The 20,784-nt window shown below is 41.3% G+C and overlaps 1 protein-coding gene across 2 annotated transcripts in view; it reads right to left on the reverse strand.

Moving 5' to 3' along the window:
- Window positions 1-20,784, reverse strand: part of ssh2a (slingshot protein phosphatase 2a) — an 83,616-nt gene that overhangs the window by 9,112 nt on the left and 53,720 nt on the right. For both annotated transcript variants that reach the window (XM_034167940.1, XM_034167939.1), the window contains 9 exons: window positions 10,158-10,270; window positions 7,783-7,847; window positions 7,242-7,363; window positions 6,145-6,210; window positions 5,705-5,770; window positions 3,765-3,959; window positions 571-664; window positions 287-415; window positions 40-86 (listed from right to left, as the gene is read on the reverse strand). In XM_034167940.1, the coding sequence (XP_034023831.1) occupies window positions 40-86; window positions 287-415; window positions 571-664; window positions 3,765-3,959; window positions 5,705-5,770; window positions 6,145-6,210; window positions 7,242-7,363; window positions 7,783-7,847; window positions 10,158-10,270 (897 nt within the window). The remainder of the gene's footprint in view (window positions 1-39; window positions 87-286; window positions 416-570; window positions 665-3,764; window positions 3,960-5,704; window positions 5,771-6,144; window positions 6,211-7,241; window positions 7,364-7,782; window positions 7,848-10,157; window positions 10,271-20,784) is intronic.

Genomic DNA, 20,784 nt, shown 5'->3' on the forward strand with positions numbered 1-20,784 from the left:
AAATAGATTTAATGAGACAAAATATGACAGCTTCCTTACCCACTGTTCTGCAGCTCCTCCAGGTTAGAGGCGTTCCATTCAGAGCCCTGGAGATGACATGGATCCAGTCAATATGAACATGTGCAGAAATTCTTGATGGTACCATTACAGTGAAAACACAATGAAGGGTTGTTCATCCAGATATACAACTTAAAAGGAAATAACATGACAAAAATCTGCTATGATCTACAATTCAAACAGATCATGTGGAGATGTAGGAGATCCCACAGGTTTCCTGGGTTCTTACCAGGTAAACATGTTGAAATATTTCAGTAGGACTATCCATCTGTCCCAAGATGATGATCATCTCGTTGTCTATGAACTCTTTGAACTCCCTCAGGTTGCACCCCATCTGTATCTCCAGCTCTGTTCGGATCTGGGAAAGGACCACAAACATCTGGTGATGCACCATGACTGTTGATGTTTTCATTTCTGTTTCTACACTATAATGTGAAAAAAAAGAGACTTTTTTGTACTTATGAAGACAGAAAATGATCACTTTTAAATTTCACATAAATATCTCGTCTTCACCTCCTTGCAGGTGACATTCTCCAGGTCTTTCTGCATTATGATCTCTCGAAGGCGCATTCTGATCAGCCTTTCTGTACGCTCTCTCTCTGTGGGTCTGCACATACACAAATACTTTTATTTAAAAAAAGCCTCAAACACATTCTGCTTTGGGTTTCAAAACAAAGAACCACCTTCACATTTGATTTCAGTTTTAATGAGATTCCTTGTTCTACAAAAGAATTGCCACACTGTCTAACTTGCAGAAACCAAAGCATTAACACAAAACTTGAGAGCATGGCCCACAGATGAACCACAAACGTCTTCCTGTAGAATACCCTTATTGTTGGCCTGACACGTCAGTATTCTGTGTCTGACCCCTCTGCTGTGAGACTATTAGAGTCTTTGGATGTCACAGCGACCACACCTACACTTCAATACATCCTGGGTTTGTATCTGTGATTAGGCTCCCTCTGTAGTTTATTTTACTCCTTAAATGTTCTATCACAGTAACTGTACACATCAACTACAAAGCAAATAAGCGTGACCAAAAAATAGCATGTAACCACAGTTAGTAGTGGTGTAACAGACTATAATTTATCCAGGATCTACCCCCAACGGTTCAGCACAAATATGAACTGCGGATTAATTGCAATGCTTCCATACTAGTGTAAAATACAGGTTTACGTACCATTATTGTGAATTGTTTTTAAAATAATACCTATGTAAATGTGACTGTAGAGTTGCACCAAAATCAATATGAGTCAGGAAAATATATTTTATATATAAGAATCACTCCAAAATGTCAGGAGTTAAGGACAGAATGCCCTCCCTGATCACTGGGATTTTTCAGATCAGTGAGTGAGATGAAGGCTGGGAGCAGCTAGAAGTCCCCTGAGCTCTGGAACAAAATTACTTTTTCTCCAAGTACTGTGCCTCTTCAGAAGGACTAATGTATTTATTTTATCCTGAAGGTGCTGTCAAATTTATTATCATTATTATCCCCTCACTAGACAATGCAGAAATCTTCATCTTATGAAAAATAATTTGAAGTTATGAACTTAGATCTGCATTATTTCTTTAAGCTTTTGATAAAAGCTTATTTTTATTCATCATCACAACTTAATTTAACATGTATTTCATTAGAATTATATTTAAAAAAAATTGGACATCTTGTTTTCATTCAGGATCACAGACAAAACATCCTTTTTTCCATTGTTTTATAAGTTATTTTTAAAAATGGAAAGCAAAGTTACATTTGTCCCCCCTCCATTTTTTTTTTTTTTTTTTTTTTTTTGTGATCTGAAAAATGATCTGATGACTGTTCTTTTGTGATCCCTTACACCAGTTATACTTGATAAACCCTATCCACTGTTTCGGAACAGGTGCTACTGAGTCACATCCAGCATCATTTTCCAACATTTCGGGACACAATCTCACTTCAGTCTGCCTGAGGGACTTATGGGTGGTTGAAGAAACCACAAAATGTAGACAGCAATGACACACCTGAGAAAACGAGGAAAAATGTTGACTCCAGGATGAGAATTTTATACAATATTGATGTTTTAATCGTCTTTCTTGAGATGGAAAACCTGCGGGAATTTACAGTGAGCAACATGTCTAAAAGAAATTGTTCCAAACCATTTCCTGCCATTGTAACCTTTCCTTCACTGGATAAACAAATAGGTAAACTCACATGTGAACTACCACTGGGTGGTTAGTCATGTGGGGTTTTTTGGGCATCAACCTGACAAGACGTTTTATGTTTGTTTAAATGTGTGTGGTTAAAAAGTGTGTACTTGTGTACAAAGGGAGTGTGTGTGGTTTTTCTGAGGCAGACAACAAACGGGGTCACTTCCTGAATGACAAGTTTAAGGTGGAATACGACGTAAAGAAGGGAAAAAGCAAAACACATCCGACAGATTTTTATGTCTCCTCTCTTTCTGTCCCCATGTCTTCCTTCCATCATGGATGGTTGTGTCCTGGTCTCCTTCACTGTGTCTGTGTTGCTGTTCTACCTGTTTGTCTGTTTGGGTTCTATTTTTCCATAAGACTGCTACAGCCTTGGTTATTCTGGACACTCGAGCCGCCATGAACTCGTTTTGTTTGTGACACACTTCAAACACATTTAGAAGCACATGACTGGACAGCAGGGAGGGGAATTTCCATCACATTCATGAAGACATAAATCCACCTGTTCGTCTTGTCCCCTGTTCTTTCTAGGCTCGGCTATTAATCTGTTGACAGCGCTGCACCACAAAGATTAAGAAGCCGTGTGCATGTCTACACACACAAGTCAGCTGTTGCTCCGACACACGCACAGACGATTGCTTTAATTTGTGCCCATGTGTGTTTTTTTTTCTCCACTCACAGCTGATAAAAAGCAAACAAGTGCAATTCTTAGAACCAGGTCACCCACAACTAATAACTTGCCCTAATCTAAATGGGATGCATGCTGTAGCAACACACCACCACATGTGACAAGGACTCAGGTTGTGCTGTTGTGAACATGTAACTCTGTATATTTAATTTGTGGCACTGCAAAAAATACAGCTACAGGGGTTTTTATTATGCATTTGTCCAAGACTTTACTGCTGTGTTTTTCTGAATACATGCACAAAAGTCCACAAGTGTACATGCATTATTTTTCCTGTGCACTACATCAGTGACAACATGCTGAAAAACAACTGTCTAGGGCAGGTCGGGTGAAATTTCACTAAATGTAGACGTTTGTGTGAGTTCTATCAGTACAAAAACAAAAATCCTTGTTTGTGAAGAAATGTCAGCTCAAACTACTGGTACATAATTTATCAAATGCAGAAGTCAGGCTCACGTGTAGAAGCTTCATTGTCTCAAGTATTTCCTCCATTTCTTGTGCGACCAAACAAGTGGGTGTACAAGCAATACTGACTGTACACTACAAAGAACAACAGTGTCCTCGAACACATTAAATCAAATGCATTGTTTTCCAGAATCTGTAGTGCTACACTCAATTTTTATAGTAGCTTTTGCAAGCAAAATGTTAATGTAGGAAATGGAAGGACAGCAGCTGTAGGCCTAAAAACAACATTAAAATCAGATTTAAATCTTTTTTAACTCTATAGAATTAAAAAGGTACTGTAGAGGTGTCAAATATGGATAAAGTGCATCCACAAACACGAGAAACGCATTTCATCACATTGGTTGAATGTATGGTGTGAAGAATGTCCTCCACTCACAGGTCTGTGAAGAAAACTGGCGAATTGGCACGGTACGACTCGACATCCTGCATAGCATTCCACTCATTGATGCAGTACTGGTTAGATGAGATCCTACTCTGGTAGTAGCTGACCCAGGTCAGGAACAAGCTGCCTGGGTAGTAGTTATGGCAGCGGGCCATCTCGCAGGCTTTGTGCAGTGACTGGAGGGCTGACCTGAGGCAGAAACCAGCGGGGACACATCAAATACGGCATTTCTTTCAAAATTATAGATGGCCTAAAACCTCAGAGTGTTAAATCAGGAGAGGCAACATCCAAGACAGATTACACCAGAATAAGTAAACATGAAAGGTGGCAGATGTGCTGAATATTTAGTGTGAGAGACAAAGCTGAGGAGGAGGCGACAGAAAACACTAATAATTAATAACAGACTTTGTAGGAGGAGGAAAGGCTGAGGAAGTGACAAATAACTAATATTATAATAAGAAAGGAGAAGAAAAAGGAAATGAAGAGCTACAGTAGCACTGCCCTGTAAGACAAGGAGAGATGAAAAATGACTGAAAAGCACAGAAATGAGAAAGTAACAAGAGAAGATAAGAAAACTGACATGAGGTGGGAAGTCAAAAATCAGCACAGAGGTGCGGATACATGAATAATACAATGCATTTAAGGTCTTGATGTTTGTAGCCTAAGAAGGACCTCTTGCAGGTATGCTGGCACTAGGGGTGTCACGGATCACAAAAATGCACACTTCAAATTGGATCATGGCTTTTAACTCACGGATTGGATCATTTTCAGATCAACAAAAAAGACAAATACTTCTCTGCTTTCCATTTTTAAAAATAACTTAACGAGCAATGATAAGAAGGAACTTTGCCCGTGGACTTGAATGGAAAACAAGTTGTCCGAATGTTTTACACAATATTTTAACATAAAATAATTATTAATATTAAAAACCGCCTTTGTCGAAATTATGAAAAGCAAAAAATAAAAGAAAAAAAGAAATAGAGCAAAACTGATCTAAATTTATAACTTCAAATTCTTTTTTAAAATGATGAGGATATCTACATAGTCTGGTGAGAGGATAACAGGAATAACTATTTATAACCCTTTCAGGATAAATACACTAGTCCTATCCACTGGTTCGCTCGAAAAAAGTCAGGAATTTTTGTTTTCTGGATCTCTGGAGATTCAGCCAGCTTGGCTGCACACACTCTTCAAGTGTGGTACTCGGTTAGCTCCAGGGGCTCATGACTGCACAGGAAAGAGATGACAGACACTTTGTCCTCAATTCCTGAGGTTTTTGAGATTCTTTCTGTGTTTCAATCCTCAGGTGCAATGAGCACGGAGCAAGCTGTTTAGAGGACCACGAGTCTGTTTTTAAACAAGCTGCGTTCATGACGGCACAATATGTACGCACAGCTTCACAATGTGAGTTTATCACTTTAAAAACAAGTCATGATACAAAAATGACACTATTATGAAACTCGGCATTTAATCCATGGTTCACACACATGCAGAACTTTGTGTGTGTGGGGGGGTTACAGAAGGTACAGCTCACGGGTCAACTATGATGGACTATGATGGAATGAGCTTCCCTGTGCCCTTCGTTCTCTGGATTGTATAGATACTTTTAGAAGGCAACTAAAGACGCATTTCTTTAAGTTAGCTTTTTAGCCTAATATTGTATTTTATTGTTTTCGTATGTTATTTTTAGATTATTTTTGTATGCCATGTGCAGCGCTTTGTGACCCTGGTCTGTGAAAGGCGCTTTATAAATAAAGCTTACTTACTTACTATGATGTGTTACACCACTAGCCAAAATGGACATAGCAAAGGGTAAACATATATATACTATAACTATCCTTTGCCAGCCTCAGCTGGAAACTATGAGAATTAATCATTATTCTTGCTCTTACGGTGTCTGTACACAAATAAATAACAAAATAAAGGTTGCTCACCACATGGCTTGGACAGAAACAGGCTTGAAAATGTGAACTCGGTTGACTGTTGACACACTAAAACCACTGTGGAGAGAGGGGGGGTGCACTTCAGTCATGACGTCACAGCTAACCACAACAACAACAACAAAACGTGTATCTTAAGTCAAAATGAAAGTCAGAATATATTGTGGTTCAATATATTTCCAAAAGGTAACACTATGAAATCTGGATCAGTAAAATCAATCTCAATCGTCACGTCCCAAATATTACAACAACCTAAAAGGATTGTTCAAAGTTATGAGCCACTCATCTCTACATGCAGTGAATTATTAAAGTCAAAAAATTGTATATAATGTTATCAACTGAGCGTGTCGTTACGAAAGCAGCATGGAAACAAATCGGAGCAGTCGTTTGCCCCAGGGAGGTTTAAGAGGAGGCAGGGCTGGGTGTGGTCTTACCCGTCTCCATCCAGGTGGATCAGCGTGTCACTCCACAAAGGTAGAACCAAACCCACCGTGCAGCAGCTGAGCAAGAAGAACAACATGTTAAAAAAGAGGGCAGCAAAACAAGAGACACTGGTTTGACACAATACATGGATGTATCCAGGACAACACACAGGAAGAAAGAACATACAAAACACCTATTAAAACATTCTGAATGAGTCCCTGTGACACACCAATCACCTTCTCATTTTTTAGAATGCTTAGTAAGGCACATAGCTTGTTAATCTGCTGCTTAGCAAAAGTCTCCATTAGTTAATCTTGCATTGGTTTTGAGCTTTTTAAGAATTTTTGGGAGCACAGCCAGACTCTTGGGCCACCTTTGTTCAACTCTGCTCTGTTCGGGGTGGCCCAGCACAACTCCCTGTGCAATTTTCCCTCCCAACACAGAAACAGTCAAAGAGTCGAGTACGAGTTCACCTAGAGCAGGGGTGGCCAAGTTCGGTCCTCGAGAGCCACCTTCCTGACACTTTTAGTTGTCTCCCTGCTCCAACACACCTGAATCCAATGAAAGACTCGTTAGCAGACTTTTAATGAGCCTTTCATTGGATTCAGGTGTGTTGGAGCAGGGATACAACCAAGAGTGTCAGGAAGGTGGCTCTCGAGGACCGAACTTGGCCACCCCTGACCTACAGTTTTACTAAGCTGCCCCACATCTGTCCAGGGATGCTCCAAACTGAGTGTGGGCTGGGATGAGACTGCTAAGAGTCAAGATCGACCTCTAACACAAAGAAACAAACAACAAAAACCACCTGTCTGGAGTTTTGCTGAGTGGTGTGCAGGATCAGAAACCCTTGGCAACACGAGGCCGGTACGGACTGCTTGGTGCAATTAGCTAAAGTGCACAGAGTGGTGCCAAATGTGAGAATAACTTTACATTCATCTTTTCATTCGAATTCTGAAGTATATGACACTTAACTCAGCCTTAAGGAAACAGAATAAGTAAAAGCCTCCAACGTGCACTTTTGAGAAGGAAATTTAGTCACACATTGATGATCACAATCAATCTCACGTGTGACTTAATGAGATTACGGTCATGTTGCTGTCATACAGACCTATCAGAAGAAAGGAAGTCCATGCCAAGCACAATGCTCTCCTCAGTGTCCTGTCTTCCACTGGTTGAAACCACCACCATGTAGCGAGTAACCTGAGGGTAGGAGCTCTCTAGACGTACAGCCTGCAAACAAATAACAGCAATGAGAGAAGGAAAGAAATGAACCAAATACAGAGTGGCACAAAATAACAGAAACTGTTGATAAGTCCCTCTGATTTATGAATGCATTAACGACGCTAATGTCTTTTTGAGGCTCATGTTTTGCTTTGGGTCATCACAGCGCATCAGGTTAAGTTGCCACAAGTTTTACACTGGATGTCCGCTTGCACCACTTGCACAGACAGACCTGTACCAGCTGAGAGCTTTACCCAGAATCTACTTTGTAACGTGTGCAGCTGAAAACTGTGCCGAATGACATCAGTCAAACATGCCATACGTGAAATATGTGCAGAATGAAGAGCATGGAACTGTAAACCCAAAGCCCAAAGAGGCATGTCTTCTATACGTATGTGTGGTCCTCCATGTGAAGGAGCATTACTGACCAGTCGAATGGTGTCCTCGGGTCGCAGCACAGTGAACATGGTCTGAAGATGTTTCTGGAGGTCACCTGTCAAGGAAGCATTTCGGCATCATCATGATATTTCTTTTTAATGCATTCCTTCCATGTAAAAGCTGAAGCAAAACCATTACTTCCCTTGTGGTCAGATTTAAGCGTGTTCATGTTGGACACATCCACAGAGGCCTTCATCCATTATTTTTGAAGAGATCAGAAGAACATGATGACTACTCTGCAAGAGCTGTTGATGCTGTTTATAGTAATTGACCCACTTCACGCTGCTAAACTGAATGGCTGTATCTACGCTTGTGGTTTTAAACCACAAACAGCAGATACTTTTCTGTCAGAAAATGCTTTGACTGTATTCTTGAAGATTTTTTTTTTTTTGTTACATAAATCAGCAAATAAGCCAGGTTTTATATAACATGGGACAAGCTGCACTGAATGTATCTGCTTTGCGTTGAAACTGCTTGAGTGAAGTTTAATTTAAGACCTAATGATGAAAAGTATCAGCTGCTGTTTAATTTAACAGGGTGCACTTTTAAATAAAGTGTCTTTTTAATATTTGTTCTGCGATTCCCTGAGCTCAATCCCACGGCACAGGTGCCTCGGTACCCCAGCAACTAGAGTAGCTCGTTATTAAGCAATCCATGAAGCAGCTACATCTAGTTCTATTCTGCAGTTCTAAGTCAATCAATCAATCAATCAATTTTTTTATATAGCGCCAAATCACAACAAACAGTTGCCCCAAGGCGCTTTATATTGTAAGGCAAGGCCATACAATAATTATGTAAAACCCCAACGGTCAAAACGACCCCCTGTGAGCAAACACTTGGCTACAGTGAGAAGGAAAAACTCCCTTTTAACAGGAAGAAACCTCCAGCAGAACCAGGCTCAGGGAGGGGCAGTCTTCTGCTGGGACTGGTTGGGGCTGAGGGAGAGAACCAGGAAAAAGACATGCTGTGGAGGGGAGCAGAGATCGATCACTAATGATTAAATGCAGAGTGGTGCATACAGAGCAAAAAGAGAAAGAAACAGTGCATCATGGGAACCCCCCAGCAGTCTACATCTATAGCAGCATAACTAAGGGATGGTTCAGGGTCACCTGATCCAGCCCTAACTATAAGCTTTAGCAAAAAGGAAAGTTTTAAGCCTAATCTTAAAAGTAGAGAGGGTGTCTGTCTCCCTGATCTGAATTGGGAGCTGGTTCCACAGGAGAGGAGCCTGAAAGCTGAAGGCTCTGCCTCCCATTCTACTCTTACAAACCCTAGGAACTACAAGTAAGCCTGCAGTCTGAGAGCGAAGCGCTCTATTGGGGTGATATGGTACTACGAGGTCCCTAAGATAAGATGGGACCTGATTATTCAAAACCTTATAAGTAAGAAGAAGAATTTTAAATTCTATTCTAGAATTAACAGGAAGCCAATGAAGAGAGGCCAATATGGGTGAGATATGCTCTCTCCTTCTAGTCCCTGTCAGTACTCTAGCTGCAGCATTTTGAATTAACTGAAGGCTTTTTAGGGAACTTTTAGGACAACCTGATAATAATGAATTACAATAGTCCAGCCTAGAGGAAATAAATGCATGAAGTGCATTTATTCCAGATTGCATTAACCTTCAGCTACTTTTGGGCACGGTCTGTTTAAAAAAAAAAAAAAAGACATTAACATATGCGATTCCAGATTAGGATAGGAGCTTGACAACTTAATTTTGGTTTGGTTACAAAGTTATATTTGCAATACATATCACCTCTTTGGGTCACCTCCTATGTTTATATTTAAAGAGTGGCAGATTTGTGCTGAGCATTCCAAGAGTAGGTTAGCCTTGCCAGACCAGTTCCCAGTTGCAGTGAAGAGTGCACAGATTTCATTTTCCAACAGAATCTGTATCGAGCAAATGGTCTTCATGTGATTTTTTTAAAACAGACATTTACAATAGTGTAGACTTTGATAAAATCTCATTATTTTAAGCTCAGATTTGGTTATTTTTCATGATATAATTGTTCAGTGCACGCTTAGTTTAGACGCCACTGGAAATGTTAAAATCTGACAATTTCTGTTTTTAAAGCATCTGGCATCTGTTATTTATTTAAGAAAACATGTCTTTTAAACCCACTGGCACACTGTGGGGTCCTCACACAGGAGTTAGGGTCCAGGCTAAAGTTCTGGTCATAGCAGGAGAGTTTCAGGAGGTTTAACATGGACTAAGTGTAACTGTAAAAAGTGGCTAAAAAGAAGACTTTTCATAATATAACCCAGTTACCTGTCTTTCTATGTGTGTAGCCAGAGGCTGATTAATTAAATGGAAGGAACATGCTGGGAGATGTTGCAGCTGTCGCGTGAATGCTATCAGAATGTTTACCTGTGTGTTTGTTCCTGCGCTGGCTGATACGAGGCGCTGCATTCGGAGTGGGGCTGTTTCCCCTTGGGAGGAAAAGTGCTGCACCTTTAACTGTGAGGAAACTCTCACTGATGCTGGAACAGACAAATACATAAAAATAAGATAAATAAAAATCCACACACTTTCAGAGGATTGTGGTTGAATTTGTGGATTCATATCTATGCATTTACATAATAATGACGTGCAAACGCAGGTCAGCTGTTATCATTCCTGAGCACATGCTGAGCGCAGCATCTCACAGTAAGAAGATGGTGGTGACAACAAACAGCAAAGTGTTGTCAGGGATTTATGCGAGTGCCACAATGCTCCATTCAGCTACAGGCTCCCGAACGCGGAGCCAGCAGTCCGATAGAGGCAAAACAAGATCTGGGCCCGTATGTGACCTCGGAACACAATGTTCTCTGCTGCTCCACACAGCTGGATTCCACACGCAGACTTACTCACACTAATAGCTGCCAGCAGGGAGGGTCGAGGACGGCAATCCAACAGGGAAGATGGATAAAGACCGCCACCTTCTCCACCACGTTTTATCAGATAAGAGCTGCACAGCACACGGCGCTCGGAGCAGGTTGCACTGAAACGGTTTTGTTCCTCTTCAGAACACTTAATCTCATCAAGTGTGGCTGAGGTCGCTGCACTGAGGACTCATTACAGACTGTGGTCAGTCAGTGTGCGCGCACATGTGCATGTCAGTGTCTTTTTGTTCTGTCCCACAGTGGCAGCACATGAACATACTGAACTGAATTTTCTGACCAAAAGAACACCATCAAAACAATGAAGGGAACTCGAGCTGCAGCCGTTTAGAAGCACTTTTTCGACAGGTGTGTAGGGGTGGGTTGGGGGGGTGGTTGCATCACCTCATAATATGTTTTTTTCCACCTATATGCATGTATGTCTGTGACACAGATGGAAACTACGCAACATTTTTCATAGAATATTTGAATAAAACAGAGCTACTGTGTATTACTGTACTTGCAATTTCTACAGATATAATCTGATGGCCAGTTCTTGCGTATTTGTACATAAACTGCTATTCACCCATTCCCCCCCCCCCCCCCCCCCCCCCCAAAAAAAAGATGACGTAGTCATGACCAACTGCAAAACTCCCAAGACTGTGCAGAAGTGTGTGCATGCAAGCGTGAATGTAGTGAAGGGGCTTAACCTCCTCATTTGTCCTGACACAGTACAAACAAATCACCTGCGTTTGGTGTTCAGTCTGAAACACGTACGGCCACCACCAGTTCTTTTAACAACAAAAATACGGGTGCACAGAGAGACTGATATCGGGGGCTTTTGTCAACTTCTATTCCAATTCGAATTCTGTACCTCCTACAGCGGTCAGTGGTCTTTCTAGCTAAATTTACTTTGAGCAAATTTTCAAATTTTATTGTAGACGTCTCTTTTCTGTGAGTAACAAACAAACAAAATGTGAGAATGTATTATATTAAGTAACGTTAATAACACAAGCACATCTTATAAAGTACAATCAGCAAGAAAGGGCACTCAGACAGAACCACACCCGCGCGCCTTACATGTCCGATGCATATCAATGAAGTCTTTCTGGTTGAGTGATACCATCATATGTGGATCTGAGTACTGTGTCCAAAGTACAGCCACTTTATCCTTGACTGATACACAACCCTTCCACCATGTTTAATCCATATCTCCAAACTGTTTAAACAGTTATCACCTTGAGTTTAACCTTTGAAGGCCACCCAAGGTCAAACATCACATCACGTGACTAATAGAAAAGGTAATATGAGTTTGTATCTTATAGATGTCCTGAAACCTGCATCAAAAAAGAGAGTCTAAGACTCTCCTTGGACACAAACACCAGTCCAACGCAGGCTACTTCCCCAGCCGAGGCCAGTACTTACATCTGGGTGGATTGAGACAATGCAGATTAAGTGTCTTGCCCAAGAACACAGGTAGCATGAGTGGGATATGAACCCAGGCCTACATGTTGCCAGGCCAACTCCTGATCCACTCAGCTACCTGCTATGCACTAATGTCATATAGAAAAGGTTATTTCCTGTAACCACTCAAGGGATCATGTGCAACCTAGGTTTTAGGCAGACCACAGAAGACAAACCACAGTATTACTTTAGACTTACAAGCAGCTCCTCCAGCTGGTTTGAGTAACAACTCTACTGATTTCCCCAAACAGCTCTCGCCTGCCCAGGTACAGTCACACTATGTAGTCTACAATTGTTGGGAAATGTCTTTTTTTGCTTGTTTTTTTTCCCCCCTGGAGCACAATTGGATTCCCCGGTGACAGGACAAAATCCCAATGGATATAATCCAGGTGGACATAATTACAACTCCGAATACAAAAATGGACAAAATACCAATCTCATGAATAACTATAAATATCAATATAAAATATAATAAGGTTTGGGCTCAAATGAGATGGGACTTTGGAATGAGACTGGGATTTTGTCCATTTTTGTAATAAGGGGTTGGGATTCTGTCCACTGGGACATTGTTGGGATTTTGTCCGCTGGGATTTTGTCATTCAGATTTCCCACAACTCAGCCCAGCCCACACTTGGACTGAGATGCCTCTGGGTAACTAATTCTAGAACAAACTCATCCTCGCGTCCAGCCACAGTGGCAGAGTCCAGCTGAATGCCCCCAAATTTTGGACATGTTCCATACCAGTACTAGTTTAACAGATGTTCCCTGAATTGGCTAAACCCTGAAGAGCAGCACACTGAACCCCCCCGCCCACCTTCACATATAAGACCATTAAAGTACAGCTAAAGCGGTGCACAACCCCGACCCCCCTTCAGCTACTACAGCAGTGTAGCCCCAGTGAATGACTTTTTTAAAAAGTAGTTAATGTAAATGCTGGTGACATTTAGGGATCAAGAACAAAAACTGCAGATATAGGTTGGTCGTGCTGATACAGGGAGTTGGCTCACCTGTTCTGTTAAACTTAAACATGTGTGGCTTCATGGCCTACAAACCACAAACTAGAACATAGAAAAACTGTGTGTACCCTGTGTATCTTTTAAACGTTATGATAAGCTTATTTTGAGTATCCAAAACAGAGGGTAACTGATCCTGGAGGCTGGTAGACTGAACTCTGTGAACCTCCACCATTCATTAGGTTCAACAATTCTTCAGTTTCATGAGAGACCAAAATGCCCAGTGCCGTCTGCCACTCAGGCTTCCTCTTTCCTCTGCAATGTCATCTCTCTAACCGTCTAGTTATCCAACAGCACTTCCTGTGTTTTACAGAGACTGTTGATGTAACAAATAAAATAAAATAGGGAAACTGAGAAAAAAAAAACTGCAGCCTTCTGCTGAGCATACTTCCCATAACCCAGTCACCCTTGACCTGGCCATTTCCCGCCACTCTCCACCACTTCCTCTTCTCAAGTCTTCCATTCTTGTCCTACTTTTTGCATAATTCCTTTCCCAATATGTCCCAGTTTGCTCATACACAGACTTGTATGTCACAGTGACCATGTACTGCAGAGCTACTGTACAGCGTCACCTAATACAACACTCAGGCTGTGAGAATCACATATAGGGCAGTGGGCGTGCGCGTGCGCACACACACACACACACACACACACACACACACACACACACACACACACACACACACATACACACACACACACACACACACACACACTCTAACAGATGCACACAGATGAATGGACAAAAAGTGAAATCTAAGCACTGGTGTCAGAGGGGGAGGTTTGAACACTTTGCAACTACAGCTGCTAAAAATACAGTAGTCCTTTAAAAGTCTCAGCTATTGATAGATTGCATTCACAGCAGTCAAGGCAACTTACTGTACATAGATGTTTTTTTTCTGATGGGAGCCAGAGCCCACCACTAATGTATAAAAATGAAGCTTAAACATGATCTGATTACTCTTACTGAGAAACTTCAAGACAGATTAAAACTGAGATTGGCATTTACATGTAGTGTAGTGTGTCCTACATACGTCCTGAGGCCCACTGGTGTTGGTGCTTATCTCTGGAGGTCAGAGCATCAAGAAGATGAAAGCCTATGACTGCCCCTGGATGGGACACCAGTCCAACGCAGGCTGCTTCCCCACCTGAGGCCAGCAACTATTTACAGCTGAGCGGACTGAGAAAATGTAGAATAAGTGCCTTGTCCAAGGACAAAGACAGGTAGCTCCTGCTGTAGAATTCAAACCCAGGTCTACATATTGGCAAGCCAGCTATTTAATTAGTAGATTAAGAGAAAACTAGTAGCTGTTCTTATAATGAAATATTCACTTCCATGTCTGTACCATTAGAAAACCCAGAATTTTATATATACTGAAGTAGTACTGTAGATCTTTACTTGACTACTGAAAATCTCACAAAACTATCCCACAATCACTGAATAGTTTTGGTCAGTTTGAAAATTGTAAGAACTGAAGGGCAGATATGGAAATAAAGGAGTAGACTCGTACATTTTAATAAAAGAACACCTGAAGATTGCAAGATGAGATGTTTTGTGAAACTAATTTTTAGAATTTCTTCAAGCGTATCAGATTTTCAGCAGGTCACCAGTTTACACACACAATGACCTATTTAAAAACAGCATGGCAAATGCCAAAAGACTCATATGTATAGTTGGTATAACTGCAGGGTAATTGTGCTACATTTAAGGATCTATCTGTAGAACCAGACTTCTTCTGCTTTAAAACAGTCTGAGGAATTAGGCCAAAGCATCCAGAGCTAGATTGTGCAAACTCCTCACGTCAGATTCCTACTACAGCAAATTATACAAAAATACAAGAAGTCAGAAGTCAAAAAGTCAAAGCAAAACCTTTGTCTCCAAGGTCCAACTGAATCCCAGGATTGCAACAAAGGAAATGATGGAGTTGGAGGCATCAGACACACACATGACATCATTCACCTATAAGAGGGCACTCCATCACCACCATAGACTGAAAGGCTGTCAAGCCAGCAGTAAGTTTTAACCCAAAATTGGAAAAAGGCAAATTTATGACTTGGAGAGTGTTGGTGTGACCAGGATTTAAACTCCAGGCACCTTGATGGTGATGTAACCAATACCTCATCTAGTTGCAATATTTTCAGAAACAGTCTAGAAGTAGAATATGATTTTGGTCACATATATTCAGGAAGTTATTTGCATTTACAGCATCATGGTACCTTAAAGACATTTTTAATGTGTTCCTTCAACTTACTGTATCTCAGTTGCTGTACTGTTCGAAAGACAACTCAAATACAATAAACTGATTGTAACGAAACCTGTTGAAAAACATTAACCCAGCTGTTTCCATACTTAAGAAAGCCATGCCCCACTTTGAAAGCTGAAAACATTTTGAAGCTCATTCAAACTTTTAATGAATTGCTTTTAAATTAAATATTTTTGGATCATTTTAAATTGGGGCCACTAACCTTACATGCCGAGTTGGACAACAGCATATATTTGTGGGTTTGTTTTACATGTGTACTGCGGGCCATACACTCTCTTACATGAAGGTTTGACATGTAGCCCTCTTAGATCTTTGTGGAGAAGCAAAATGGTACAATTTAGCAGGGCAACGGTCAGAAACACAATCATCACTATGTAAGGACCACTCCACACAGCGGGGAGGTAAGTGGGTGAACCCCTCCCTCCAGTCTGTGCCCATATTAGTCACTCTCAGGAGGAGAGTGGGATAAATATAGTGTCTGGCTCTATGCAGGGGCAAACCCCACTAAGACCTTATGAGTTTGCACTGGAGACAGATATGGTCCATAGGAGAGTGGGCTAGATTGTGTGTGTGTGTGTGTGTGTCCACATGTTAATGGGTGCATGCTTGGCATGGATGCTGGGAGGCACATTCATGAGAAATGTTTCATGAGCAAAAGATGGGGACAGATGGATGATGGCCATGAAGAAAAGTGCATGTAGCACCACAGCGGTAGATAAAACTCAAATGCAACATCTCCAACTCAATTTCAGAAACTCTTCAAATGTCCTTCCTCTCGATAATCAAATGAAGGCAAAACAACTTAAAAATAAAAATTACTGGAATTCCAGGCTGTAGTTTTTGGTGGGAAAACACAGGAACGCAGGAGGGCAGCCACGGCAGAAGGAGTCAGAAAGGAAAAGAGAGATTCCAGGCCACACAAAGCTCAGACACCAAGAAGCACAACTATACAGACCTGCGGTTTGTGAATGAACGAGGGACAATCTTCAGTTCAGCTTGAGTTTCTGTGGATGTTTGCAGGCCACAGGCCAAGCAGTAGCTGCCTCCAGCAACTACACAACCGTGACCCTGCAACAATATTCTAAGAACGGGAATCAAATTCCAGCACGGCTTACAGTATAGCCAAATCATACAGACGGAACCAGTGACATGAAGCTTCTCAATAACACATTTTAAAGCATGTCTGGCCAAACTCAGCCCAGCCGGTACCAAGGGGAACAAAGCCTTAAAGGCAATTTCCCATCATTGAGTTTCCATGTGGATTCTGGTGAGGTGACGGCCTCGGGGTAAGAGCGGTGGGGCTTGTGATCATAAAAAACCCTCACTTTGATCCCCCTCAGACAGTCAACTCACTAAGGTGCCGCTGAGCAAGTTTGTTAAACCCAAGTTGGTCCCAGCATGCAGGTGAGTGCATTGCATGGCACCATGCTGATGCTGGTGTGCGAGATGCATCATTGTAAAGCACTTTGTGCGTCTGCATCAGATGGAAAAGTGTGAAATAAACGCAATCAATTTCCCATTACTGGTAAGCAACACCCCACTGCAAACTTTCCCACACTGTCTGGTGTGGACTTCTAGCATCCTTTTGATCCAAATTCAACTGAATACCTGCTGTACATACAGATGCCATTCAGACATCTTATTCCACAGACTGAACTCAGCAGCTTCCAGAAGCACCTGTGTCTTTTTATTTATCTGTACAAACATCTTGTTGTAGTGTGTAAACTCCAGGGGTGTGAGTGGCAAACTGGAAAAAAAAAAAAAAGCGAGAAAGCTTGGCGGGAATAAACTGTTTAATCAACCACATTTTACAAATTATGTGAACAAGACAAGGTAAAAAAGTAAGCTATAATAATTATTAATATTCAAGCAGTAAAAAGTCAAACTTTGAGCAATCCTGTCAGTCAAATGTTAGTCACATGCATCAAAATTTTGGAGGAGTTTGCTTTGGAGGACACGTGACTCCCACAACGCCCTCTTTCTGTCCGGATTTGTACCTGGTTTGCAGTCTCTGAGCAGGAATGTTATGTCATCCTCCATGTATTTGCATAAAAAAAGCATTCATGTTTGCTGTTAACACATCACGGGTCAGCAGCTGTGTTTTTAGTTGAACCACAGTGAGGACACTCACACTCAGAACAGACTTTGAAAGAAAAAAATGTTTTAAAAATATGTTTGTAAAACTACTCGCCGTGTTGCCACTGCACTGTGAGACAGTCAAAGACACCGTCCTCCTACTCCTCTTGCAGAGCAGAGTACAGACAGGACACAGAGGAACAGACACAAAAGCCAAACCGCGACTGCATTCACTTCATGATATTTTTGCGTTGAAAACTAAGCAATGTATTTTTTATATTATATATAATTTTTTTTATGTGAGATATACAGATTAAAATTCTGAGGACGTCTCACACCCCTAAAACTCAGAGTTCAGCCAGTGGCAGTGGTCTCATGACCATTTGATAACTTCATATCTCCTCTGGGGCAACAGGTGCCATGATGCATACTGTTCTTTACTTCTCACGCCACACAGACAAAACACAGTTTTGATTTGAAACATACCATTTCAGATAAACAACGCAAGCAGTCACCACATATAAACGTCAAATGCAACACTTTTCAACCAATCACATAGCTCTACTGATACGCGCACCCGCCCATCTGGGTGCAGGTCGAGAACAAGCTTAAAATGTAGGTGGAGCACAGTGTCAGGGCACTTTTGCAAAGAATCTCTTGTGGAAGAATGCGGCAGGACATCCAGCCCTGTTGTAGCAACTCTCTGTTTATCCCGTGAAGGTATCTTTTTAATACAACATCTGATTTTGAAGTCCGTTTCCTGTCAATCTTTTGAGTCTTTGGGTTTGCTCACCACATTAAAGTGACGGGAAGGGATCCGGAGGCAGAAACTCCCCTAGAGCCTAAATTTTAAAATATTAGGACCTGATTTGCGTAACGTCCTGCCATTTTCAATAATATGCACATTAATGCACAAACAGGAACTTTTATTAGTGTAATGGTTCATAACTGCTTTGTCACTGGTATGGCCCGCCCTCACAGGTCAGCACGCATATCTATATGTACGTGTAAGTATCAAGCTTGTACCAGGCACTGTTAGAGTTATGGTCACAAGAATACCCCCCCACCCCACCCCAATCTGTGCATTTTCAGTTTGTAGGAACAAAATACTTTCTGAGTAGTGTACTTTTCCCATTTGCGTGATAAAAACATGCACTTTCTGGTGAAGTATATAAAGCTCTCTAACTGAAGCTACAGATATGGTAAACCTAAGCGGTTATATGCAGCCTACATAATTTTAGAGTCATCGCACTGTGACGTGCACAAGCATAAACACTGGCCTATACAACCTGTGTATATCCCAGTTTAACCGCTCGGGTCCCAAACATGCACTCTTCATCATCTTGCAATGTTTCAGTATTATCAGTTTTCTCTGAAAGCCACAACAGCAACATACAATGATGAGTGCAGAAAAAGAGAAAGGTTGGCTGATATTTCCAAAATTGGAGCGATAACAATGGTTTTTGAGATGCCACTTGGCGACGGGTAGCATTTAACGACAAACTGCACCGAGGTGAGTAATTTATTTGAGACCTTAGTTAAATATTAGCATCCTGCTGACATTCTAGTGCGCAGGCATTAACAAAGAAAACAAAGAAAAAAAATCCCATGTTATGATCAAACACATTTGGTCAAAGGTAGGATAATAAAAACAGTCATCTAGTGCAGCCTCCTAAAGCAGGAAGTTAAACAATTCCCACAACTGCTGCCATTTATCAGACACACGACTGCCAGTATGCACTGTGCGTGCCCTTACAATAACCTCTTCCCATAAACCTTCATTTTGAAAAGTCACACACACACACACACACACACACACACACACACACACACACACACACACACACACACACACACACACACACACACACACACACACACACACACACACACACACACACACACACACACACACACTTTACTACTGATTGCAGATCAAATAAAAACTTAATGTTCAGTTTACTAATTAACTTCAACACAATTATCCATAAGGGAGCTACGTAAAAAAACCAAAGCAATCAGTTTGTAAGCTGTTTACCCAACAACCACAACATTACACAGCAACCACAACATAATTTCTCACACCAGACACGCAAAAATTTGAATCTACATGGAAATTTGCTATGCTTATCTGAACCAGGTCCATGTCATAGTTAGAAAACACTAGACCAGGCTCGTCTTTGGTCGATCCTGCAGGACAGATTTCTCTTTAACACCTGGTCAATTAAATTGTTAACACCTGCTAACAAAACCTAAAATATGAAGAGTAGGAGATGGTCTTAACCCTAGTAAGTAAGTCCCTTCGGCTGCTCCCTTGTTTGCACTCGGGGTCGCCACAGCAAATCCAAGGTGGATCTGCATGTTGATTTGGCACAAGTTTTACGCCGGATGCCCTTCCTGACGCAACTCCACATTACATGGAGAAATGTGGCAGGGGTGGGATTTGAACCCAGAACCTTCCGAACTGAAACCAAGCGCATTAACCACTTGGCCACCACCCCTGCTAGATGGTCTTAACCCCAGAGTCCCCAAATTTGGGGACTTACCCTGTTTTAGAACATTTGAACACTCATAACTAACCAATGCTGACACCAACATACACTTATTATACAACAAAATGTCAAGCGAAGTCTCCTCTACAAAAGTATCCACTTCAATCACATATCAACTAACCACAGCTGAAATGCCAAGCAAATAAAGACATAAATCGGAATTCATTATTTGGGCAAAAAAACCTCATTTACTTTACATTTAAGTATTATTTACTTTTAATTTTTTTTGCATCCACAACATCCCCTAGGACCTGTGTTTTCGCTGATCCAAACCTTTGCATTTTTGACCTTGTACAAGCTGAGAAATAAATCATAATGTATGGGTATTAGGGATGTGAATCGTTCAACAACTCACGATTCAATTCGATTCCGATTCTTGGGGTGACGATTCGATTCAGAATCGATTTTCGATTCAAAGAGCTCTGAGAAATAGTTATATTACTTAAAAAATGTTTATGTTTAAGAAAATGCAGCTTTACAAGGTTAATCAAGTGAGTCTAGATGTAGATTTACTTATCTGCTTTGCTCGTTCGGAGTTGGCTGGCAGTTTAGCGAAGCGCTGGTCAGTAGTCGGCAGAGACCGCTGCTCCCCTCTTTTAGCTCCAGGTGATGACGTAGCATGTGGGCTTGCAGATTTGAAGTGTTTCCGAAGTATCTGACTTTCATTTTGCAGATTTTGCACACTGCATAAGTCATGTCAAGCTCCTTCTTATGCAACAAACAGTAAAATCCAAAATGCGCCCAAAAATTTGCCTTCAGCCAAGACG

This window comes from Thalassophryne amazonica, chromosome 4 (genome assembly GCF_902500255.1).
Source record: "Thalassophryne amazonica chromosome 4, fThaAma1.1, whole genome shotgun sequence".
NCBI lineage: Eukaryota > Metazoa > Chordata > Actinopteri > Batrachoidiformes > Batrachoididae > Thalassophryne > Thalassophryne amazonica.